Genomic DNA, 26,963 nt, shown 5'->3' on the forward strand with positions numbered 1-26,963 from the left:
TGCCCGAAACATCGATTTCGCTGCTCGTTGGATGCTGCCTGAACTGCTGTGCTCTTCCAGCACCACTGACCCAGAATCTGGTTTCCAGCATCTGCAGTCATTGTTTTTACCTACCTTTACAAATGCAAGTGCCTAGTCCCGTTAGGATTTTCTCGGTTTCTAACAGTTCCCCAGATTCCCTTCAAATTAACCTACGTCGGGCTGATGTGTTGGTACAGGGAGCATTGCCACTTTAACTGGGGGGGTGGGAAGAGGGTTTGATTGTCAGTGCAAATGCATTCAGTGAAGCAATGAGCGGTCAGGGGCGAGCCTCTTCCGGGTTTGGCAGCGATTCAGCAAAGAGGGACAGTCTCAGTGAGGCCGGCAGCAGCTCTCGCACACACACACGCAGAGAGAGAGAGAGCGCTGAGTGCTGTATAAAGCAACCCAGCAGCATCGCGGAGACCGGGGGCAATGAACCAAAGCGAGAGCCGAAAGAGGCCGAGAGACGCTGGGGCAGACACCAAGCCGGTGACTCCAGCCAAGAGAGTCTCCCGGCTCAAATTCAAACCCAATTACCGAGAGTGGGACGTGGAGGATGTCTGCTGTTATCTGCGGACACATGGATTTGAAAAGTTCGAGTCGTTGTTTAGAGGTGAGTGTGCAATCTTTGGACAGTGCAAGGAGCTCATTCGACCCCGCGTGGCTGAGCATGCTGTATGGACCTCTCCAAAGTCCCTCTCCCTTTGCCCTTCCTGCAGATTTACCCCATCTCTCCTGTAAAGCAAAGTGAAGGCAGGAAAAGGGGATACACTTCCTCTTAGAATTACCTCATCACCTTGCTATTTTGTTTCGCTGAACTAAATACATCCAAGATGGGGACTGTTCATAGTTTGTAGATCCTGTTTCGGAAGAATCCCTGCCAACTCACATTTACTAGGATGTTGCCAGGATTGGAGAGTTTGAGCTATAGGGAAAGGCTGAGTGGACTGGGTCTATTTTCCCTGAAGTGTCAGAGGCTGAGGGGTGACCTTACAGAGGTTTGTAAAATCATGAGGGGCATGGATAGGATAAATAGTCAGGGTCATCTACCCGTAAATAGTCAAGCCACTACTCCCCAGGATAGTGGACTCCAAAACTACATGGCATAGGTTTAAAGTCAGAGGGGAAAGATTTAAAAGAGACCTAAGGGGCACCGTTTTCACACAAGGTGCTGCATGTCTGGAATGAGCTGGAGGTTGGTCCAATGACATAAAAATCATCTGGATGAGTATATGACTCACAAGTGTTTCAATGGATATGGACCAAATGCTGGCAAATGGGACTGGAATTATGTAGAACATTGGGTTGGCATCAACAAATCAGACCAAAGGGTCAGTTTCTGTACTGTGTGACTCTAACACTCTAGCGTGCGAGATCCTCCTGTGTCATTGTTGGCATCATTTTTCTTCCTTTACCAGTGGTCCACATCAGCATTCCAATTAGATGTGAAATATCAGAAACATATTCACTGTGCTATCTATGTATGTTGTGGTTCCTTTTTTGGGTGTTACCATTCTGTAATACATGGGATATGCATCTCTTTGTGGGTTCTCAAACTGAACCCTTGTTTCTCTAGTGGGAGATGGGTGGAAACTCCATTGAGGTGTTCTTGAGATCTGACAAAATCACAGCAGCATAGAGGGGAATAAATGTGAGGACTTTTGACCCTTGAGTTGTACCTGCAGCTAAGTGTTACCGTGGATGGTGAGACCATAAAATTGAAATCCTATGCACAGAGGTAGGCTGTTTGGCCTAATGGGTCTGTACGATCATTCAATGGAATTGTGACTGATCTGATAAAACTTAGCTCCACCTTTTTGACTTTTTCCTCTAACCCTTTGATTCCTTTCCTGATTAAAACTATTTTTATCTCACTCTTGGTGCACTTAACAACAGCGTTCCCTCTAATTCTTTTCCTCACCAAGTGGATTTCTGACATCTGAGCAGGCAGAAGTGTCTGGAAGCATCGGTGTGTTGTGGAGCTTCTCACTAGCTGTGTAACTGCATGGCTTGGAGGGAGCATTGCTGAACAACCCTTCACGGTAAGGAGTTCCATGCATTCACTCTGTCTGAGAGAAGAAATTTCTCCTGCGTTCTTGCAGGGGTGACCCCTTTAATATGAGATTACGCCCTCTGCTCCTATACTCTACCACAAGGGGAAACACCTTCTGAGTCGACCCTGTCAAGTGCTTGAAGAAGCTTGCTTGTGTCAATAAGGTCACCTCTCATTGTTCAAAACCCCAAAGAGGAAGTAGGCTCTCACAGTCTTGGCAAAAGCGAGGACTGCAGATGCTGGAGATCAGATTCGAGATCAGAGTGGTGCTAGAAAAGCTCAGCAGGTCAGGCAAATCAGGAGGAGCAGGAAAATCAATGTTTTGGGCTGGAGCCCTTCATCATTCCTCTTGCGGTCTTGATCGTACTACATCTTCGGTTGTAGACTAAAAGACAGAAGGGAAGGAGGGACATGTTTTTTTTTGTAACTTTAGGAGGTAGAAATTGAAATTAATTGCACACATTGCAATGGGTTGAGCTGTTAATTGATAAACATAAAAGCAACGTAAAATATTTTTCATGCTCTGTGCTTACTGTGCTGTAAAGCTGTTTTCCAAGCTACTTTCCAATATGACTGCATTTTGAGGTTTAAAAACTAACAAATGGCAATAAACCAGCATAGTAATGTTGTATAAATGATTACTGAAGTTAGGGTGTTATTGATCAGATATATAAAATGATATATGAATATAAAAGTTTGAGAAGCCTATAGTCTGTAACCCCTGTGGAAGTCATGAACCACTGTTAGCAAACTTCTGCTATTAAAAACACTTTTACATACTTAAGACAACAAACAATTTTAAGAAATAGTCCAGCTCTGATAGAGGCTTACATAAGTTCTATTAATTTATAAATAAATGATCAAACAACGGGAGGTATTCCCAGATTATTGGGTTCAATAAAGTTGCACATTATACTGTTATAGGTTCCACTTATGTCGATAAGCAACTAAAGTAAAAAAAAAGCTAGTCTCAAGCTAATAGAAAATACTGACAAAAATGCAAGGCAAAGCAGACAGCAAGAGCTGTTAAAACAGAAAGAGAAAGTAATTTATGAAGTAGGTGGGGAAGGGAAGAAAATCTAATTTGCCAGGTTTTTATCCATTACTAAGCGAAAAGGAATGCGGGCCAATTTAAAAATAGATGAGGTTGTAATGCACAATAGGAAAGATGCAGACCTGATAATGGGCTGAGGAGTAGCAGATGGAGTTTAATTTATATAAATGCGAGCTGCTACATTTTTGAAAAGCTAATCCGGGCAGGTCTTATACACTTACAGGTAAAGTCCTGAGGAGTGTTGCTGAATAAAGAGACCTTGGAGTGCAGGTTCATAGCTCCTTGAAAGTAGAGTCGCAGGTAGATATGATAGTGAAGAAGGCGTTTGGTATGCTTTCCTTTATTGGTCAGAGTATTGAGTATAGAAGCGGGGAGAATGTGTTGCGGCTGTACTGGATATTGGTTGGAAAGATGTTGTGAAACTTGAAAGGGTTCAGAAAAGATTTACAAAGATGTTGCCAGGGTTGGAGGATTGAGCTATAGGGAGAGGCTGAACAGGCTAGGGCTGTTTTCCCTGGAGCATCGAAGGCTGAGGGGTGACCTTATAGAGGTTTATAAAATCATGAGAGGCATGGATAGGATAAATAGACAGTCTTTTCCTTGGGGCGGGGGAGTCCAGAACTAGAGAGTATTGGTTTAGGGTGAGAGGGGAAAGATATAAAAGGAACCTAAGGGGCAACTTTTTCGCACAGAGGGTGGTACGTGTATGGAATGAGCTGCCAGAGGAAGTGGCGGAGGTGAGGACGATTGCAACATTTAAAAGGCATCTGGATTGGTATGTGAGTAGGAAAGGTTTAGAGGGATATGGACCCAAGTGCTGACAAGTGGGATGAGATTAGGTTAGGATATTTGGTCAGCACGGATAAGTTGGACCGAAGGGTCTGTTTTTGTGCAGGGAATCTCTGTGACTCTGTGGTAAGTTGGTTTTTAAAAACTGATTTACAGTGGAGGAAGGGGCCAAAATAACATTGGTGCAAAGGAGTCTAAGAGTAAGCCAAGAGGAAGGGTTTTGTGGATTCATTGTAAGGTTGGCAATGGAATAAACTTTGGCTGCTAGAATAATTAACAGAAAATCACTGATATATTAATCATGACTTGTTTCCTTAATTAATTTATGCGATATGCGTGTGGTGTTGACAAAATGACACATTTGTCTATTCCTTCAACCTTTGGTTTACTAGGTCATTGTAAGAGTCAGGAAGATTGCTGTGGAGCCTGGTGTCAGGTCAGGTTCACATCATATTTGCTTCCTAATGACTCTGGGTTACCACTATGTAACTGCCTTCTCTACAATAACTTCCTAAATTTAAAACAGGTTATGAAATTGCGCAATGCAAATTGCCAAATTTCTTTAGAGTAAAAAAATCAGTATATTAGAAATTCGTTACATGTTCATGGTGTCACATTGCAACGAATATTCTTTTTCTTTATTCTTACATGGAAATGTGAGCGTTATTGACAAATCAGTGTTTTGACACCATCCCTAGTTGCCCTTGAGCTGAGTGGTATGTTAATCATTAGAGAAGCCAATGATCAATGGACTGTTGTTGACCTGGAGTCACATGTAGGCAAGTTCGGATACGTATGGCAGACAGATTTGAAGTAAAGACACAACTGCTAGAGAAACTCGTCGGTCTGGCAGCATCTGTGTAGAGAGAGAGAGAAAGTTAACTTTTCAAGTCTGATTTAATAGTTCTTTTGAAATGAGCAGATACCTTCGCTAAAGGAAATTAGTGAAATGGATGGCTTTTTACGACAATTGATGGTCGTTTCATTGTGACCATTGCCAAACCTAGGTTTAAATTGTAGGTTTTCAAAAATGAATTGAATTTAGATTTCACAAGCTGCCCAGGTGTGATTTTTGAACCCAAGAGCACCAGTTAGTGTCTCTGAAACACTAGCCCATTGACATTACCACCATCTCACCATGTCTCCTATCCTTCTTGTTGTGCTATGTGACTGATTTGGGTAGGAAACAACAACTTTCTCAGGAATTGGGTGAAGTGTAGTGGGGCCAGAAAACAAGTGACTTATTGCCTATATCACAATTTTGTTTGTTTATTCTGAATTTGCGAGATGTAGATCTGCCTGGCTAGACCTGCATTTCTTGCCTATCCCTCATTACCTTTGAGGAGATGGTGATGAGCCATTGCCTTCTACTGCTGCTGTCTGTGGTAGTTCACAGTACTTTTAGTGAGTGAGATCCAGGATTTTGACTCAACGACATTGCAAGAATGGCACTATAGTTCCAGGTCAGGTTGGTGTGTGATGTGGAGGGTGACATGTAGGTGCTGGAATAGAACCTGTCATTGGCACTTGGTAAGGGCTAAAAGTTGAAGAAACTTATAGCTTCATGATTCATTTTCTTATCCTCATTCTCTAGATGAAAAACTAACCGGATGCAAACTACCTTATCTAACAGAATCTGATTTGGAGCAGATTGGAGTGAGGTAAGTGTTGCAATGTTATAATTAAAGGCAATACTCTTTTGTAAATTCAGGGCGTTGTGACTACCTCTGTAACTATTTTTAATTCTGAAGAAAAGAATCGGGAGCTTTCCCCAGAATCAAAAGCAGTGGACAGAGAGCGAACATTCTCACAGTCTTGCTCTTGTTCCTCTAAGCAATCAGTATTTCAGTACCAAAGAGTTTAATTTGTTCTATAAGTACAGAGTCATTGAATTGTTACAGTGTGGAAGGAGACCATTTAGCCCAATATGTCTGTACTGGCTTTCCAAGTGACCAGCTCATTTCGTGATTCCCCAGCTCGGTTCCCTGAAAAGACAGCGCATCCTTTCTCTTCAGACAAATGTCAATGATTTCTTGGATTGATTGAACTTGCTTTCATTGTATTCTCAGGCAGTGCATTCCAGAACGATAACTATTTTTCTTTTCTCCTATTCCTCAGACCAGAACTTTGAGGGTTGGGGGCAGAGGTGAGTGTAGTGGTCATCACTAAAGAGAAGGTGCTGGGGAAGTTGAAGGTGGATAAATCACCTGGACCAGGTGAACTACACCCCCAGGGGTCTGAAGGAGATAACTGAGGAAGCTAGAGAGGCAGTGGTGGTGATCTTTCAGGAAGGGCTAGAATCAGGGAGGATCACAGAAGATAGTATCCAGTAATATCCAGCACTTTTTGTAGGTATAGTTTTTGGTTTGCGATGCATTGAATCTGGATTTCACTTAGAGTCATAGAGATGTACAGCATGGAAACAGACCCTTCGGTCCAACCCATCCGTGCCGACCAGATATCCCAACCCAATCTAGTCCCAACTGCTAACACCCGGCCCATATCCCTGCAAACCTTTCCTATTCATATACCCATCCAAATGCCTCTTAAATGTTGCAATTGTACCGGCCTCCACCACTTCCTCTGGCAGCTCATTCCATACCACTCTCTACCTGAAAAAGTTGCCCCGTAAGTCTCTTTTATATCTTACCCCTCTCACCATAAACCTATGCCCTCTAGTTTTGGATTCCCCGACCCCAGGGAAAAAAACTTTGCCCATTTACTCTATCCATGCCCCTCATAATTTTGTAAGCCTCTATAAGGTCACCCCTCAGCCTCCGACGCTCCAGGGAAAACAGCCCTAGCCTGTTCGGCCTCTCCCTGTAGCTCAGATCCTCCAACCCTGACAACATCCTTGTAAATATTTTCTGAACCCTTTCAAGTTTCACAATATCTTTCCAATAGGAAGGAGACCAGATTGCATGCAATATTCCAACAGTGGCCTAACTAATGTCCTGTACAGCCGCAACATGACCTCCCAACTCCTGTACTCAATACTCTGACCAATAAAGGAAAGCATATCAAACACCTTCACTATCCTATCTACCTGCGACTCCACTTTCAAGGAGCTATGAACCTTCTTGATTCTCTGTCTGTCAGTGGAGCAAAGGAATTTTGAGGGCCAGGGTGAAGGAAGAGTAGTAACTAGTTTAATTGGTGATTTATGTAAATATTTCCAGTTGGGTGATAAGTAGATTTCTCCAGCTTCCTCATTTCCCCTTCCCCCACCTTATCTCAGTCCCAACCCCCGGATTCAGTACCGCCCTCTTGACCTGCAATCATCTTCCCGACCTCTCCGCCCCACCCCCTCTCCGGCCTATCGCCCTCACCTCCTTCCACCTATCGTATTCCCAGCGCCCCTCCCCCAAATTCCCTCCCCACTACCCTTTATCTCAGCCCGCTTGGCACGCCAGCGGGCTCATGCCCGAAACGTCGATTCTCCTGCTCCTCGGATGCTGCCTGGCCTGCTGTGTTTTTTTGCAGCACCACATTTTTCAACTCTGGTATTCCAGCATCTGCAGTCCTCACTTTCTCCTCCCTGATAAGTGGGCATTGTCTGTCACAGATTGGCAGCTTCTTTGTAAGCTAAGACTCGTAACCTTTGTGGTGATGCTGTTTTGTTTGTGTTTTTGCAGATCTCTTGGTGAACGCTTGGATTTGATCAAGTGTATCGATTTGCTGTGGCAGAAACCTATTGATATGAAGGTAGGTATACAGCTGAAGGAGAAATTGGACAGCCTTAAGTCTGTGTTGTGATTCTGTTCGCCGAGCTGGGAATTTGTGTTGCAAACGTTTCATCCCCTGTCTAGGTGACATCCTCAGTGCTTGGGAGTCTCCTGTGAAGGCTTCACAGGAGGCTCTCAAGCACTGAGGATGTCACCTAGACAGGGGACGAAACGTCTGCAACACAAATTCCCAGCTCGGCAAACAGAACCACAACAATGAGCACCCGAGTTACAAATCTTCTCCCAAACTTTGAAAGCCTTAAGTCTAGTTTCCCCTTGTCTGGCTACTCACCACAATGAGGAGGATTGGAGGTTTGGAGGAGGATACTGTAGCGAGTAAGGCGGTCAGCCAACTAACTGGACCTCAGAGTATGAGTTCCCTAACTGGGGCTGTTAATCTGGTCCAATTAAGGAGTTCTAGCTGACAGATGAAAAGGTGAATGTCTTCACTGTGTCCCAACACCTGCACACATGCGACATGGGTGCTGGGGAAAAATAAGCATTACCGTTATCGGGCGGTAATGTGGGAGGGAAAGAAATAAAAAGAAAATCTGACAATTTGATACTCTTCGAGTTGGCTCTGAGGGAGCTGGATCAGTGAGAGTGAAAGACTCTCCACTTTTCTCTATTATGGAGGAGAGGAGACTGAGGGGAAATAAAGATGAATGTCAGTGATACTGACAATCCAGTACCTGGCTCTGTATGAGGCAATACTGTTCATGTGTAAATAAAGGATGACTAGGTGATGGGATACAGCGCTCTGTAGAGTTATTTTAGATGCCACAAGAAAAGTGATGGAGGGGGAGGGTTATGGATGAGGGAGTAGAATGTGGTGCTGCTTTGTTATGGGGGGGGGGGGTTTGTGACGCATTGGCCACTTTTGCTGGATGGAATCTTATGGGTCAGAGAGATTTGTGGCAGCTTTGGGTGAGAAGTCTGGTGAGACCCATCGCAACCTGGAGCAACTCATTTCATCTCTTGTGCTTTCTACATGCCATGCTGGGCTTCTCCCTAACTAGTGCTGCGTTGCCAGTTAAGGGGGATTATTGTTTGTTAACCACCTTCTCCACAAATTAGAGTCACAGAGATGTACAGCACGGAAACAGACCCTTTGGTCGAACTCATCCATGCTGACCAGATATCCCAACCTAATCTAGTCCCACCTGCCAGCACCTAGCCCATATCCCTCCAAACCCTTCCTATTCATTTACCCATCCAGATGCCTTTTAAATGTTGCTATTATACCAGCCTCCACCGCTTCCTCTGGCAGCTCATTCCATACGTACCATTCTCTGTGTGAAAAAATTGCCCCTTAGGTCCCTTTTATATCTTTCCCCCCTCACCCTAAGCCCAATGCCCTCTAGTTCTAGACTCCTCCATCCCAAGGAAAATAAATTGTCTATTTATTCGATCCATGCCCCGTATGATTTTATAAATCATTATAAGGTCACCCCTCAGCCTCCGATGCTCCTGGGAAAACAGTCCCAGTCTATTCAGCCTCTCCCTATAGCTCAATAATATCCAAAATGAGCTTGATGTCGAAAACGCCTGACCTGGAAACCAGAGTGGTTATCCAGTCATTTTACCTCCCATTTGCTCTGAGCAATCTCCATGTTGGGCACCAGGCGTCAATGTTTTGGGTCATACTCCATGCACCCTCTGTGTCCATAGACATTGGTATTTGATGAGTGTCAGCTTCTGCAAACCCTTCTGGCATATCTTCAGTCTGTTAACAGTTTGCTTCTGTACCACAGTGTTGTGCCAGCAACTATCATTGTCATACTGCATTACTCAGTGTGTACTCCGCAACGTCCACTCAGCTCATGGACTGCGCACTCACTCTGAGCCTAGCGATGCTCACAGCATCCTTGCTTTGTCTTCTCTTGCCTTGCTTTCTTGTGTTTTGCTCTCACAGCCAGAGATACCAGGCTGATATAACTTTTGTCTTGCCTTGCCATTTGGTGAAGGTACCAAACCAGGAAGCTCATCGTGGTTGTCGGCAGGGCCTCTGACAAGTCATGGTGCATAGTTTTCTGTCAGGGGCTCGTGGTCCAATGAGTCAAAGGCTACGTCTGGGACCAATCCAGCAGCTTGGACATGGTCAGTCTGCCACTTAGAGTGTTCAGAATTGGGATGCTGTCCACGTCAGGTGTGAGAGGCTAAATGTCGGGCAGTCTCAGGAGTTAGAGGTGAATTTGGTAACATGCAGCGAGAAAATTGCTAGGCTGCATCGTGGAAATTTCTTCAAACAAAGCATGTCGCAATTCAGACTTGGCCAAAACAAAGTAAATTTGGTTCCTGTCCAAGTGCCAGAAGCTCTGAGTTCAAATCCAACCCCAAGACTTGATGGCCATGGTAGGTGTATTCATAAAGTGGCCAAATAAGCTGACAAAGAACTGGTGGTAAGAGTGGGAGAGATTCCTGGTCAGCTACGTGATTAGCAGAGAGTTGGAACCTCTTCTATTGTAGTCCATCAATGCAGACTGCAATGTGTATAAAAGTGGAAACTACCACAGCGACTCGAGCTCTGTGAGTGAGCTACAGCACCAGCATTCAGCACAAAGATCTCGTCACTATACTATTGTGTTTTTGTAAACTCTCTCAACAGTCTGAGGCTGGACAGGCAAGGTTTATTTTACCTTTCTCGAAAAGAAAAGAATGAAATGTGACCCAGTGAAGGTCGTTGATGAAGGGATTCTGTAGGGTACGCATAGAAGAGGGTTTTCCACTTGTGGGGAATTCCAAAACCAGGGCCCCAAATCATGAATCAAACCAATGGCAAAATCCAAAGTAACCCCTTTACCCAGAGAATGATTGGAATGTGGGGACTGTCCTGCAGCGAGGGGCAGATCTATTTAACCAGATGCTAGATAAGTATGTGAGGGACAAAGAAATAGAAGGGTATGTTGTTGGGGTGAGATAGAGATGATTGGTGGAGACTCCCAGACATCCTTAACACTAGCATAGAACATCTGGTCTGAATGGCTTGTGCTGTGTTGAGAAAATACATGTTCTTATAACAGGTCTGTGTAATTTCAAATGACTCATTAATTTGATTAACCTGTGTGTGGGATTTGTACATACAGTCACGCTTGTAACTCTGGCATGTAATGTGAGGTACTTGGTTTTCCCTGCAGGTATTCAATGACCCGATCCACGGACACATTGAGATGCATCCAGTCCTCGTCCGGATCATTGACACCCCACAATTTCAGCGGCTCCGGTTCATTAAGCAGCTGGGTGGGACCTATTTTGTCTATCCTGGTGCTTCACACAACAGATTCGAGCATTCCATCGGGTGAGGAGCCCAGGAAAATATCTATCCTAAAAGTAGAAAGTGCTTGATGAGAACAAGTCGATTGCTAACATTTCTCGACCTGCTAATAGTGCTCCAGTGAAACTCAATGCAACAACATCTCATTTTCCACTCATGCACATAAGACTATTTAAAACTGAGACTCGGCTCAGTACCAATCTCCAAAACATGTCGACTAATTGTTGGAGCATTTCTAGGGGGAGATTCCCTAGGCTCCTGGATTTCAAATTGTTCAATAAGATTTACTTCTGGACTTCTGTGTTTTATTAGTTATTCTCCAGTCAGATCACTGGATAAATAAAACGATGTCAGGGAGCTTATCCACCTCCCTATCGCTGCTGAGCATTCATTAGTGATGCCTTTTTAAGTTATAACTTTCTGCTTGAAATTGTGATCAAAATATACATATTTCCATAACATGATGGGGACGTAGGAATATATTATATCCATTTGGTGATCAGACCCCACTATTTTAACACACTCATTGTTGGCCTTGGATCTTCCATCCTCCAAAAGCTTCCAATTCTACAAGACTCTGCTGTTTGTACCATATGAAACCCACTTTAACCCCTGATTCTGTGATCATTGACCTTTTGAACTGTCATTCCAGCGATTTTTAAAATTTCCATCCCTCCAAGGCCACCCCTTCTCTTCCTCTTGTCTGCTCTCCTCCACTTCGATATAACTGTCCAACATCATTGCACTTCACTAGTTCTGCCCTCCTGTGCATTCCTGACTAACATTACTCCAACCGTCAGCTGTTTAGGGAAGGCAACAAGGTGCTGGTGTAGCTAACAACACTTAAATCCCATGAATGCATTTAAAAAGAAATGATCTGAAGTTCTGGAATTGACCCCTGAAATTTGTCCACTTTTTTTTCTTTTTCCTGCTTTAGTATCTCCCATATGCCTTCGTTCAAGCTGCTGTAACTTTGTCCTGATATCTCCTTTTTTTAACTTTGGTGTCACATTTTGTCTGGTTTATGCTGCTGTGAAGTGTCTTTGGTCTGTTTACCAGACCCGGTAAGGATGGCAGTTTCCTTCCCTAAAGGACATTATTGGACCAGGTGGGTTTTTGCAACAATGGATTCATGGTCATCATTAAACTCTAATTTCCAGCTATTTATTGAATTCAAATTCCAGTATCTGCTGTGATGGGATTCGTAACCAGGTCCCGCCTCAGCTGACTGACTGTGTGGAGTTTGCACGTTCTCCCCGTGTCTGCGTGGGTTTCCTCCGGGTGCGCCGGTTTCCTCCCACAGTCCAAAGATGTGCAGGTCAGGTGAATTGGCCATGCTAAATTGCCTGTAGTGTTCGGTAAGGGGCAAATGTAGGGGTATGGGTGGGTTTCACTTCGGTGGGTCGGTGTGGACATGTTGGGCCGAAGGGCCTGTTTCCACACTGTAAGTAATCTAATCTAATACCATAGATGGTATATGCGTGCAAGCAATTGGATGCTTCTTTTTCAGTGGGATATGTGTTCGAACTGGTCAGAATTCTAAAATCAAAGTAAGGGATTCTTCTAAGTATTAGTACAGTGTTTAGTCTGGAGAAACTAAATAGATAAATATTTCTGCTCCTTAAAGGTTGTATAAATTTTACTAAACATGATTTGGAAACTGAGATCACAGCAATGAGAGTTTTGCATGTTGATGTTTTGAACCTTTCATATTAGCTTGGCCTAATGATAGCACTAGGCCCCTGAGCCTGAAGGTTGAGAGTTCATGTCCATTCTAGAAGCTTGAGCTAGTTTGGGGCGACTCGGTGGTTAGCACTGCTGCCTCAGCACCAGGGCCCCAGGTTTGACTCCAGCCTCTGGTGACTGTGTGGAGTTTGCACATTCTCCCCGTGTCTGCGTGGATTTCCTCTAGGTGCTCCGGTTTCCTCCCACAGTCCAAAGACGTGCAGGTTAGGTGAATTGGCCATGCTAAATTGCCCGTAGTGTTCAGGGATGTGTAGGATAGGTGCATTAGCGAGGGGTAAATATAGGAATAGGTCTGGGAGGGTTAATCTTTGGAGAGTCGGTGTGTGGACTTGTCTGTTTCCACATTGTAGGAATTCTATGTCTGCTATAAAAGATGGTGGAAGCTGATTCCATATATAATTCCACAAAGGAACTGGATGTTCTTTGATGAGGAACTTGCCATGTTACAAACAAAAAGTGGATTGAAACACAATTGAATGCAGTTCAAAAAGCCAGCTAAGAATGACCACTGGGGATGTAGGTTTCAGTGACACTGCATTCTATTCCTGACAGAGTGATTTAAAGTATGTGAGGTATAGTTCTTTGACAAGTACCTGCCCAAGAGGCACCAGCTTTCTGCCAAATTGTTGTTCATTCAGCCATCCTTCATAAACTAATTGTTTGTTTCATTGCTGTCTGGGTAGGTACAAATGGACTGCTACAGAGGAGGCAACAGTCTAGTGTGTTATCACTGGAAAATTAATCCACAGACCCAGGAAATGTTCTGGGGACCTGGTTACAAATCCCACCACGGCAGATAGTGGAATTTGAATTCAGTAAATAGCTGGAAATTAGAGTTTAATGATGACCATGAATCCATTGTTGCAAAAACCCACCTGGTCCAATAATGTCCTTTAGGGAAGGAAACTGCCATCCCTTACCTGGTCTGGCCTGCATGTGATCCCAGGCCCACAGCAATGGGGTTGACTCTTAACTGCCCTCTGGGCAATAAATGCTGATCAAGCTGGAGATGCCCTCATCTTGTGAATGAATTTTTAAAAAATTACAGCAGTGACAATTGTTCAAAGGTAATTCCTCACCTTTGATTTGATGCAGACTACCTCCATATGAGTGTAGCTTCATTCTGAGTAAAATCTTGGATTTGGATGGAGGTTTGATATTTTGATTCCTGGATTAAAATTCCCTGAGGCCATGAGGAATATGTGCATAGTTAGGCTAATTGGCCCATTGAATCCACCCTTCCATGGCTGAACTGATCAACTTTGACTCCATGGCTGATCTTTTTGAGATGGTTTTCTGTCACACTACTCTGCAGTAAATTCACTACTCTCTGAGGAAAGAAATTCCTCCTCATCTATGTCTTAAATGGGCAACCCATAGTCTAAGAATATACCCTCTGGTCTTAGTCTCTCCCCCCAGGATTAACAACTTCTCTGCATCAATCTTTAATCTGAGATTATACCCTCTGGTCGTAGCCTCTCCCTCCAGGAATAGCAACCTCTCTGCATCTATCCTTAGTCTGAGATTATGCTCTTTGGTCCTCCCTCACCAGGATTAACAACCTCTCTGCATCTATCCTGTCAAATCCCTTTTTAATGTTCACTCATATGTTGCAATATGGTCTCTACTCACTCTTCGAAACTCTGAGTATAAACCCAATCTACTCAATTTCTCCACATAACTCTGCAGTTTTGTAAAAATGAAGCCAATCCTATATTTTATGGGCCTCACAAAATCATGCAGGATCCAATAATGATTGTGCATCAATCTGCAGCTCCTGCAACAAAAGCAGAAATTGCTGGAGAAACTCAGCTGGTCTGACAGTAAAGAGGAAAATGTGGTACATGTGCTGAAGACCAGAGATGGGGGAAGAGTGAGAGTTGGAGCTGGAGTCCAGAGAGAGAGAGAGAGAGGGAGAGGGGGGAAGGAGACACTTGAGCAGAAAAAGGGATGGGTGATAGCATGAAACCAAAAGAGAAAATGCTGGAAAATCTCAGCAGGTCTGGCAGCATCTGTAAGGAGAGAAAAGAGCTGACCGTTCCAAGTCTAACTGACCCTTTGTCAAAGCGGGGGCGGGGCGGGGGGGGAGCCTGTCAATGTTGTGGGAGGGTAGAGAAGGGGTGAGGGCAGAGTGTGGGAGATGTGCCAGAGCCAGAGTGCAAAATCCTTGGCTGAGGAAAAAGCTGAGTATTTCTGAGGCCCTCACCTTTACAGGAAGCTGGCATTGTCAGAACAGATGAAACAGTGATGGAGAAACAGGTAACTGTGGAAGTTGGGAGGTGGGGGTGGAGGGAGGTTTGTAGAGGATATCACTGACCAGCTTATCCCCAGAACAGGAAACTGATGTTGAAGTAGGGATGGGAGTACTCGGATATAATCTGTCTTTCAATCTGACTCCAAAAGGTAGTGTACAAACATCCATATCTCATCTGTATTTACATTCAGGAGACAATCGATTGCTTACCTTATTGTAAAAAATCAGATATAGAAAAGCTGGTTGCATTTAATTAAGTGATTTTCACAAAGAAAATTCAGGGGTGTTTAGTCTATTAGAAACCTCATGATTCACAATGCTTTGTACATTAACTATGTCCTTGTTAAGTTTATTCTGGTCTGTTGCCCTATAGTGTGGGATACCTGGCAGGCCAGTTGGTTAAAGCTCTTGCTGAACGGCAACCAGAACTGCGGATTAACCATCGCGACATACTGTGTGTGCAGATTGCAGGACTTTGCCACGATCTGGGTGAGTGAGCTGCTCTATAGGAGTTATTGCAAGAGGATGCTACCTCTGTGTGAGCGCTTTTTTGGCTTTTGAGCAAGATTTTCATGTTCTATTTGCTTCGGAGTTAGAAGTTTCATATGCAAAGTGTGCAGTGGGTGAAAACATCACTCTGCTTCAGTTCTACAGGATTGTTTAATTTCTAGTCTTGTTTAGGAAATGTCACAACTGGAGGCTTCAGTATTCCAAAGCAACATTCACCTGGATATGTGACTGGTATCCAAACTATTAGCAGGACATTGACTGATATCCTGGCAGGGCTGACTGTAAAGTTTTAAATGTGAAGAGTGAAGGCTATGTGTGTTAAGTTATTATTGATGGTACTGGTTCCTCCAGTATCCCAGTGTCCCTTTAGGAAATGGAATGTGATCTGCATTCTTACTAACTGTGAGACTCAGTTTATGTCCTTTTGATGTAGCCGCTGTTCACAACTGCATGGTTTTGTGGAGTATTGTGCAATACTGATTAGTGGGATTGCCTTGGTCTGTTGCGAGACACAAGTTGTGGTCCAAACTGGACAGACTTCAAGGTTAGCAAAATATACCACTGTTAATCTTTAACAATATCTCCCTCCACCATTGCAATCTGGACTGACCACCCTGCTTGCACCTAACCTCTAACCTTTGTCTCTATCTCGGGTCGTGACTGTGAAAATTAAGCATTTCATAGTAAGAATTCAAGCAATTCTCCCTACTTTTGTAGTGTCATTTTAAATGTTAGCGATGAAGGTGCAGTTTCTACTTGAGCTATAACGTGAGAAATGCTAATAATTTAGCTCCTCTATAATTCTCAATAAGGCAAAAACGGTTATCATAAAATCATAGAAATTCTACAGTGTGGAGACAGATCATTTGGCCCAAGGAGTCCATACTGACCCTCTGAGAGTCACCCACCCAGACTCATTCCCCTTCCCTAGACTGTGCATTTCTCCTGAATAATGCACGAAACCTACACATTCCTGAACACTATGGGCAATTTAGCATGGCCAATTCATCTAACCTGCACATCTTTGGACTGTGGGAGGAAACTGGAGCACCCGGAGACAACCCACGCAGACACGGGGAGATTGTGCAAATATCACACTGACAGTCGCCCAAGGCTGGAATCGAACCCGGGTCCCTGGTGCAGAGAGGCAGCAGTGATAACCACTGAGCCACCATGAGTCCTTGCAGATACCGTTACTTTGACTTGGTTTCCACATTTACACCTCTCAGTTTACAGGATTTAAGACGTTGCAGTCTTTTCCCGAGGGGAGCTCATGATAGAGGGCATAGGTTTAAGGTGAGTGGGAACGGATTTAAAAGGGACTTTAGGGGCAACTTTTCGCATGCAGAGTGTGGTGCATATATGGAATGAGCTGCCAGAGGAAGTGGTGGATGCTGGTATGATTACAACATTTAAAAGGCAGCTGGATGGGTGCATGAAGAGGAAGGGTTTGGAGGAATATGGGCCAAGTGCTGGCAAATGGGACTAGATCAGTTAGCTCCAAAACAAATGATCTCACATTTGCTGACTTTGAAATCTACTTACCACAGTTTTGCATTTAAAATTACAAATAAGATATTTGTGGATTTAGTTGATAACCATCTAAAACTACATAGCTTTGTGCCATTGGCAAACTGGATATATGCTTTCTATCTTATTCTCTTAAGTTGTTGCTGAATGCAATGAATAGTTGATGTTTTAACATTGATCCTATTAACAAAACATACCTTCCCAAATGAAATTCTTGTCTGTTATCCATATTCTTTGTGTTTCCACTTCCTTCCCTCTGTTCCTGCTCCTTTTTCACTTGTACCCTTTGTTTATTTCCATGTTCTACCTATTAAAATCTCTCCATTGAACCTCATCTTTCTGCTCAGTCTACCAACTTAGTTATGTCCTTTTGAGTTCTGCACGGTTCTCCTCAAGGTTTACAATTTTTCATGTCCCTGCCCACCAAGCTGTAGAAGATAAATATATTTCAGGAAAAGGAAGCATCCCAGTACTGATCTCTGGAAAACTCCACAACAAACTACCTTACAGCCTGAAAGACTAGCATTGACCATTGCTTTCTACAATAAAACAAAGAACTGCCAATAATGAAGATCCGAAACAAAAACAAATTGCTGGAGAAACTCAGCAGGTCTGGCAGCATCATTGCTTTGTGTTTCCTATTACCCAGCTGATTTTGTCATTGCTGCTGTCATCTTTATTCCATGACCTATAACTTTACTCAAGTCTGTGTTTAAAAAGTGAGGTCTGCAGATGCTGGAGAGCAGAGCTGAAAATGTGTTGCTGGTTAAAGCACAGCAGGTTAGGCAGCATCCAAGGAACAGGAAATTCGACGTCTCATTACCATTCTCGGTAACATCATTAGTGAGCCTCCGATGAAGCGCTGGTGTTTTGTCCTGCTTTCTATTTGTGTGTCTTGATCTATTAAGGTGGGTGACATCATTTCCGTTTCTTTTTCTCAGAGGTTGGTAAACAGGGTCCAAATTGATGTGTTTATTGATGGAGTTCCGGTTTGAATGCCAGGTCTCTAGGAATTCCTGTGTGTGTCTCTCTTTTGCCTATCCTAGGATGGATGTGATGTCCCAGTCAAAGTGGTGTCCTTATTCATCTGTGTGAAAGGATACCAGTGAGAGTGGGTCATGTCTTTTGGTGGCTAGTTTTTGGACTCCACTTACCAACCTCTGAGAAAAAGAACCAAACTGACACCACTCACATTAAAAGACCAAGACACACAAATAGAAAGCGGGACAGAACACCAGTGCTTCATCAGAGGCTTGCAGATGATGTTACCTGGCATGGTGACCAAACATCTGAAAACAAACCTGTCAGCTCAGCAAGCATTCTTACAACCTGAGCCTCAACCTGAGCTACAAATCCTCTCGAAATTCGCAAGGTTTTCCCACTGATTCCCAGGAACGGCAATGTTTCCCTAATGTTTTCCCTGCTGCTATGCAAAACTCTGAGACCAGTCTGTGGCAGAAACCTCCAGAACTGAAAGTCGCAGGACTGACCCTCCAAGTGACTGCAGCTCCGAGGCAATGTCGATGGAGGGATTATCTTGTGGGGCAAGTTGGACAGGCTACAGCTTTAACAAGTTTGGAAAAATAAGAGGTGATCTGACTGAGACAAGTAAGATCCTGAGAGGAGTCATGATGTGAAGGTGCCAATGCTGGACAGGGGTGGACAAAGTCAGAAGTCACATGACATCAAATTATAGTCGAACAGGTTTATCTGAAGTCCAAAGCTTGTGATTTCAAACCTGTTGGAGTATAACCTGGTGTCTTTTCCCTGGAGCGTCAGGGGCAGATGGGTGACCTTTACAAAGGTTTATAAAATCGTGAAGGGCATGCATAAGATAAACAGACAAGGTCTTTTCCCTGGGGTGGGGGAGTCCAGAACTAAAGGCTATAGGTTTAGGGTGAGGGGAAAGATTTCAAAGGAACCTAAGAGACAACGGTTTCACTGGGAGAGTGGTGCATGTGTGGAATGAGCTGTCAGAGGAAGTGTTAGAGGCTGGTGTAATTACAACATTTAAAAGGCATCCAGACGGGGACATGAATAATAAGGGTTTAGAGGGATATGGGCCAAGTGTTGGCAAATGGGACTAAATTAGGTGAGGATATCTGATCGAGTTCGACTGAAGGTCTGTTTTCGTGCTGTACACCTCTATGACTTGATGACTTTGGACCCTGAGATGTGTTGACAAGGTGAATACTGAACGAATTTTAACCTTTTTCTATGCTGTATGACTTTTGTGGGAGAGGTGAGAACATTTTTCAAACAAAAAGGGTCAAAAGATGAAGGCGAGAAATGATTTCTCAGAGAGGTTAAAAGGCTTTGGAACGCTCTTTTGCAGGGATATTTGGAGGCAGTCACTAAATATTTTGAATGTGTAGCTTGATAACCTTAATTAGTGATGATCGAGCAAGTCAATCAGAGATAAGGGGGAATGTAGAGTTGAGGCCATGTCAAGACCAGGCAGAATCTTAGTGAATGGGGGAGCAGGATTGAGACGTTGAATCACTGACTATTGTTCCTAATTCATGTGTTTGTACGTAATCCAACTTCCAATCGCTCCTGTGAAGCAGCTTGTTCGCTTTTAATGGTAAATGTGTTCTATAAGAAACAAGTCACTAATTCAATGGTTGTAGGCTGATAAAGGATTATCAAAAAGCATTTAATAAGATCCTTTGAACATGTGTGGAATTGATGGCGATGGGTGAGAGGAATATTCTTTGACTGGAATTTTTCTTGAAAAGAAATCTCTGTGCAAAAATGGTCTGGATGGCTCGTTGAAAAACCTGTTGAACTTTGGCCTGAAAATGGGGCATGTGGCAATTTGTGATAATGACTGTGTAAAACTGCAGGAAGAGATAAATCAGCAGAGAAGTGGTAAACGTGCTGTTCAGTGTCAAAGGTCATGACTGTCTTAGAACTAAGAAATAGGAAAAGGAAATCCACTTTTAGTGAAATCAAGAAGCAAAGAGAAGTCACACAGGTTGTTAAAAAGACAGCAAAATGAGATCCGGCTGTAAAACAGCATAAAACATGAAACAGTGTGTGCTGAAACTGTTCAGGGACGTCACTCACTTAAGATGACAAAGTATAAGTTGGTTTAAAAAAAAATTGTTGCGTTGAAGTGTTACCAACTGTTGAAGCAAAATTCGTGGATTGTTTCTAAAGGAAATTATTTCTTTACTTGGCAAAGACGAGGAATAAACGAAGTGAGAGAGCAGCAGGAATTATTGTGGTTGCCTTACAGCATTCCAGCACTCCAACACAATTGGAACTTGGAGTGAGTTACACAAACTTACAGACTGCAGAGTTGTGGCCGACAGATTTGTGGGAATGAAATAAGGGTTTGATCAGAAGGACGAGAAACAAAAAAATTGGTTTGAGAAAACATGGTCAATCACCTGGTGTGGAATTGCAGAGCTCAATTATTGTTAATGTCACAAATCACTGGGGTAGCAAATCCAACTTCACTAGAATCATTGAGTCCCTACATTATGGAAGCAGATCATTCAGCCCATCGAGTCCATATGACTCTCCAAACAGCATCCCACCCAGACCCACACTCTACCCTACCTTTGTAACCCTGCATTTCCCATGGATAATACACTTAGCTTGCACATTCCTGAACACTATGGGCAATTCAGCATGGCCAATCCACCCTACCTTGCACATACTTAGACTGTGGGAAGAAACTGGAACACCTGGAGGAAACCCACTCACACACTGGGACAATGGACAATGTGCAAACTCAACACAGACAGTGGCCTGAGGGTGGAATCGAACCTAGGTCCTTGGTGCTGTGAGGCAGCAGAGCTCACCACTGAGCCACCAGGCTGTGTTAAACCTGGAGTCATCACAGAAGTTAATATTTCTCCAAGCCTCATGATTTAAGACTCCGATTGATAGAAAGCATAGACCAGGTTTCAGTACTTCACAAACATTAATATTTATTATAGATAATTAGATTCTAGCTCCAGGTGTACTGTTATGAAAGGATTATGTATAACACTACTAAAGAAATCTCAACTCCTTTATAAATTAAGCAGGTCTTCAGGTTTAACGTGGCTTATTGCAGAGAACTGAGGGAGAGAGTTTTCTGGCTGCTGCAGACCTACTGGTTTCTCTTCTGGACTTGAACTAGCTTCACACTGTCTTAAGGTCTTCGCTGTTCAGCTAACTAACAGTTGTTGGCAGACTGAGAGCCTTTGTCGTTGGTTTGTGAATTGGGACTGATCATCAATCAGCTTCACTTGTAAACAGCCGCTTGACGCCAGGTCATCTGCATATTGCTGGAACTCACAGCTACACAAACTGGGTTCGCAATAGGTATCAAATTCCTTGCTTTCAAAACATGCAACCATCTGACAAATCACTGGCTTTCAAAATGGTCCTTTCTCATTTCAGTCCACTGTGTTTTAAAAAGCCCAGCAATAGAAGGTATTGGCTTTGCACTAAGTACTTAGTGTATTGATTAGTGTTTTAAGAGATTTTGAGTTTAAACAGTTAATTAAAGGTAAAGGCACCATAGTTTTACCATAGTGCTCCTCTGTCATTAGGAGAGATGACTGGTCATTTGACCTGAGGCCAGTGCTCCTCAGGTGAGGGGAGAGCTTGAGAAGGAGCATCCTTCATGGTAACCTAAGTCAGTGTGGGAAGTATTAGTGTCACTGTGTATCACAAACCAGCCATCCACCCAACTGAGCGAAGCCTAGCACAGTTAAATAGCCATAGGGCATGCATATAGCTGTTAACTAACACTGCTGGCCCCATGCGGAAACTCCAGAGCACCTTGGTACTCTGAAAGTGCACACTTCCAGGAAGTACCACCAGCCTTACTACTGTTGAGGTGACACTGGCATCACAGCAGAACATACAGAAAGGCACATGTTTCATGGTTATTGTTTTTATTTTCAGAATTATCCTGTAGCTACAATGACTTCTACAATGGAAGTTCTGGTCACAACTTTACAGGAAGGATATGATTGCTCTGGAGAGGGTAGAGACAACATTGACTAAAATGTTGCCAGGACTGGAGAACTGTAACTGCGAGGCGACATTGGAAAGGTTGAGGTTGCTTTCCTAGAACTGAGAAGGCTAAGGGGAGACATGATTGAGGTATACAAAATTGTGAGAGTAGAGACAAAATGGACGAGAAGCCTTTTCCCTTGGCAGACTGTGTAAAAATCAGGGGTTATGGATTCGAGCCAAGTGACAGAAGGATTAGAAGGGATGTGAGAAAAAGCTTTTTAACACACAGGGTAGTGCCTGTGTTGTTGGTGAAGGTGGGGGTTCTAAGTACCGGGATGTACACTTTAAGAGCAATAAGCCTGCAGGTTTATGCAGGACGTTTGGATTAGAACGGGCATCGGGGTTGTCATGGACAGGATGGCCAAATGGCCCCCTTGTGCACTGTATTATTTCTGTAGTTTTGTGGTTTTAAGTATGGGTAACTAGTTCGACTAGAAGTGACACACAGGCCATGAAGGATATTTGCCAGAGGGTAGACTGTTGTTCCTGCAGTCACAGGGATCCATTCTGAATGGTGCCTTACCATTTTAGTGCCTCATAGAAAAGACCCGAGTGGGTGCAAGACATTCCACAAGGTTAGGAGGGGCAACAGCCAGAAAAATCATGGTCCATGTGGAAAGTGGTTTTATTGATGAGAAAAGCTTGAGGTTTAATAAAACTGCAAACAACCAGTAATAATATTCCACTTCCACAGAGGGATGAGGTATCATATTACAAAGGCTGGCTTTGTTTTGGTTTCAGTTCAGGAACAGAAAAGGTTTTTCTTTTCTCTCATCACTCACTTTTTTCAGCAGGTTTAAAGTAGTGAGAAGGAAATGCAAGGGAAAGATGACTGGTAATCTCAGAGAAATGTAAACATAATAGGGCAGTGAAGTCAATCTGAACATTGATAGGAAACTTGGAAGTATTAGAAACTGTGAGGAAGATCCCCACTTTGAGAGCCTTGATCTAAATGGTGTCTTTTGGATAGGGTTGTCAAGTACTCTGGGGAGGTGCAGGATGTGGGTTGTGGGATCACAGATCTCTGGTGACACACCAAATTGATAAAGCAGTTAAAACATAAACATTTTTTCAGTCCTGCACTGAATTAGATTAGATTTGCTACAGTGTGGAAACAGGTCCTTCTGCCCAACACGTCCACACCCACCCTCTAAAGATCAACCCACCCAGACCCATTCCCCTACATTTACCCCTGACTAATGCACCTAACACTCCGGGCAAATTAGCATGGCCAGTTCACCTAACCTGCCCATCTTTGGATAGTGGAGGAAACCAAAGGAAACCTATGCAGACTCGGGGAGAATGTGCATACTCCACACAGATAGTTGTCCAATGGTGGGAATTGAACCTAGGTCCCTGGTGCTGTGAGGCAACAGTGCTAACCACTGAGCCACTGTGCTGCCCCAATTGATTGATTTGGATTTCCAAAAGGCCTTTGACAAGGTGCCACACAGAAGGCTGCTAACTAAAAGACAAGCCCATAGTGCTTTGTGTTCATGTCTTGGAGTGGGCTCAGAGCCCATAACCTTGTAACCCCTTTGTGTCACTGAGCTACAACTGTCAAGTATGAATACTTGGCTTTGTAAGTAATGGGCTTTGAATACTAAGCCATCAAGTTAGATTGAAAGTTTACAAATCTCTGCTTAGGCCTTGGTTGGTGTACCATGTGTGATTTTGGGCACTGGTTATTTTTAAATGGGATATGACCTTTGGAGAGGTCTGTAAGAATCATAAAGATGAGGGACTTAGTTATTTGGAGAGTGTTAAATAACATTGATACAATAGATTTAACATTTTACCTTTCATTTTTCCAGGTCATGGGCCATTTTCTCACCTGTTTGATGGAAAATTTATCCCTCTTATTCGAAAAGATTTAATATGGACGGTAATGGCTATTTGTAGAATTTTAGGAATATTGAACATTGCAAGAAATTCTGCAGTGAGCTTAACCTCATTGTTACAGTAACTTTAATGATAAATGGGAAATAGATTCTGGTGCCCGGTTGGTTGAATGTTATATTGGCATCCTTGTCACTTCTCGTTCTGGTGTTTGCTTCGTAACTCTCTGACATTCAGGCAATGAAAGCTTTCCATCTTCTTACTCAACCAAGCTGAGCGGTTTTGACTCTGTTTCAAGAGAGTTGGGCCTATGCCATTCAACTGAGTTATAAGGAGAGGTTACATAGGACAGGACCTTTTTCCCTGGAGTGTAGGAGACTGAGGGGTGACCTTTTATAGGGGTCTGTAAAATTATGAGAGGCATAGATCAGGTGGATTGCCAATAACTTTTCCCCATGGTAAGGGAGTCAAAAACTTGAGGGCAAAGGTTTAAGGTGAGAGGGGAGAGAATCAAAAGGGTCCAGAGAGGAAATGCTTTCTCTCAGAGGGTGGTGAGAATCCGGAATGGGCTGCCAGGGGTGGTAGTGGAAGCAAGGACAATTTTGTCATTTAAGAAACAATTGGACAGGTACATGGATGGGATAGGTGTGGAGGGATATGGACCAACTGCAGGCAAATGGGGCTAGTTTAAATTGTGAAAACTGGGTGGCGTGGGCATGTTGGACCATCGGGCCTGTTTCCATGATGTAGACCTCTATGACTCTAACTGCCTCTATTTTGTGTAAATGCAACATGATTCCCCACTCTACATTGAATAGAGAGGTGGACAGTCCAAAAGTGATAAGCTGTCAGAGTGTGTTCTCTGGGTTGGTCTTCACTGTTTCCACTGTCTATTTTTATCCTGTGCAGCTACACTCTCTGATCCCCATTAGCCACAGTATTTTTGTTTTTACTCTATCTCTGTATCAATGTGAGAATCAATTAAACTGACTAGTATTTCAAGCAGTTCAGAAAGCTCTTGCTTTATAGGTATCTTCTAAGTTAAAGTCTGTTTCAATGTTTAATGCTGACTTCTGTCTCCTATGATCTCCATTGATGGTAATACTGGGCAGGTCAGATTCCAGAATGAAATTTGACTTGAGAGATCTGTTTGCATTTGGTTAATGTGATGGTTAATTGGTGAAATACGTTCACAGGAGGCTGCAATTGTTTCTTTAACAACAAAATATAGGTTCATTACACAAAAGGAAAGAAAAAAACCAAGATATTAACACACAAACATGAAATCAAAGCTTCCTTATACTATCTGGTACAATAGCTCAAACGTGGAGAAATGCCATTCATATATCAACTTTTAAATTCTTGCTTAGCTGAGGCTTTCCCATTTTTTTTCAAATGGTTCCTTTCTAAGTCAACTGATACAAACCTCTTGTTAATTCTGATGCCTAAACTTTCCTCAGTTCTAACAACTTGCAAATTTCTATGCAAACTTTCTTGGCATGGAAGTTTCACAGACTACAAACCACATCTGCTGAAGTTCCCCTGAACTGATTTGGTTTAAAAAAAACTTTGTTCTCCTGCTAGCAGAAACCATTCTACGGTTTCCACTGAACTTCAGATTTTTCTCAACTGACTTTGACCACACTGTTCTGAAATTAAAGCTAAACTAATTTCTTTAAAGTGTTTGATCTGCCTGTCATAACCCGAGGGAATCAAACTTTTTTCCCATTATTACCACAGGGATCTGTTATGCAGGCAGCTGAAGCTGTGTGTCTTCTTGTAATGAATGTATTTAGGTCATTGTTCCAACTGGACTTCAATTGTTTTTAAAAATAATCACAGAATTGACCCAAATGATCTGCCTCAATTTTTAATCCTACTTTCGAAAATGATAAAAAATACTCTTCTTTCATCACTTTGTGTATAGAAATAGTCAATTGAACTGTCCAGCTGTTGGTAAAATTGGCAAATCTTCAGCACTATAAAGACTTTGATTAACTTTAGATGCAATTAGATAAACAGTCTGTCCAGTTGCTTCATGTTAGTGTTATCCTCTGTATAGCCACCTTCAGTCCTTTTTGTCTAGCTCTGTCAGTTATTCTTGTATTCTGAGCTATAATTTGTTGTGAATTCTACCTTCTGATAGCTGATCAGGGAATTAATAGTCTTCTGAATTCCCTAATGGATTTATTGGTGAATACCATGTATTTATGGCCATCTAGTTGGGAATTCACAAGACATTGCCTTTGGGATTGGGAGGCTTGAGTGTAAATATCTGTGCTCTGATTTTGGGGTGTGTTTGATTTTCATTTGTTATTCACCTGCATAGCATGCTGAACCTAACTTTCTCCTTGAAACTAGCATGAGGATGCTTCGTTGTCCATGTTTGAGCACCTGATCAAATCGAATGGCTTGGAAACTCTTCTGATAAATCATGGGCTGGTATTACCCACTGACCTTGTATTTATAAAAGAACAGATCAGAGGCCCAATAATGGAAACGAGGAGCAATGGAGAGGGTTGCAGTACAAAGTCCTCAGTGGTAAGTGACCCCATTGAACCAAAGGAAAGGGAGGAGGGATGGTCTCTCTGAAGTAACAGGTTTTAAAGTTATAAATTGGAATATGGTGTTTGTTCTTTTGTGCCCAGTAATGGCACAAGCAACTTTATTTAGAAAATGATTTGGAGGTGCCAGTGTTGGACTGGGATGGACAAGGTCAGAAGTCACATGACACCAAGTTATCGTCCAACAGGTTTACTTGAAATCACAAGCTTTTGGAGTGCTGCTCCTTCATAAGGTCACCTGATGAAGGAGCAGTGCTCTGAAAGTTTGTGATTTCAGATAAACCTGTTGGAGTCTGACCTGGTATTGTGTGACTGACCTAATTTAAAATCGAGATAAAAAAGCCTGGCAGACAGTTCATAGAATTGAACTATGTAAAATTGGGATGCTATTGGCTAAATTCCGGTTTCGTGCTGAAAATGTAAGGTTATGCATATTGGCAGAAAGAATAGAACAGTTGAATATTATTTAAATGGAGGAAAGCTTGCAGAAGGCTGCAATGCAGAGGGATTTGGGGATCTTAGTGCCTGACTCCAAAAAAAGCATCCAAGATGATAGGGAAGGCAAATGGAATGTTGGTCTTT

The 26,963-nt window shown here is 43.0% G+C and overlaps 1 protein-coding gene across 1 annotated transcript in view; it reads left to right on the forward strand.

Annotated features, from left to right (window-relative positions):
• Positions 1-357: 357 nt before the first annotated feature.
• The window catches only part of LOC132822997 (deoxynucleoside triphosphate triphosphohydrolase SAMHD1-like), a 60,476-nt gene continuing 33,870 nt past the window's right edge, over positions 358-26,963 (forward strand). The window contains exons 1-7 of the mRNA XM_060836517.1: positions 358-634; positions 5,512-5,578; positions 7,553-7,622; positions 10,780-10,940; positions 15,290-15,405; positions 23,793-23,863; positions 26,179-26,358. Coding sequence (XP_060692500.1) covers positions 454-634; positions 5,512-5,578; positions 7,553-7,622; positions 10,780-10,940; positions 15,290-15,405; positions 23,793-23,863; positions 26,179-26,358 — 846 coding nt within the window. The 5' untranslated portion in view covers positions 358-453. The remainder of the gene's footprint in view (positions 635-5,511; positions 5,579-7,552; positions 7,623-10,779; positions 10,941-15,289; positions 15,406-23,792; positions 23,864-26,178; positions 26,359-26,963) is intronic.

The sequence above is a fragment of the Hemiscyllium ocellatum genome, chromosome 15 (genome assembly GCF_020745735.1).
Source record: "Hemiscyllium ocellatum isolate sHemOce1 chromosome 15, sHemOce1.pat.X.cur, whole genome shotgun sequence".
NCBI classification, from domain to species: Eukaryota; Metazoa; Chordata; class Chondrichthyes; order Orectolobiformes; family Hemiscylliidae; genus Hemiscyllium; species Hemiscyllium ocellatum.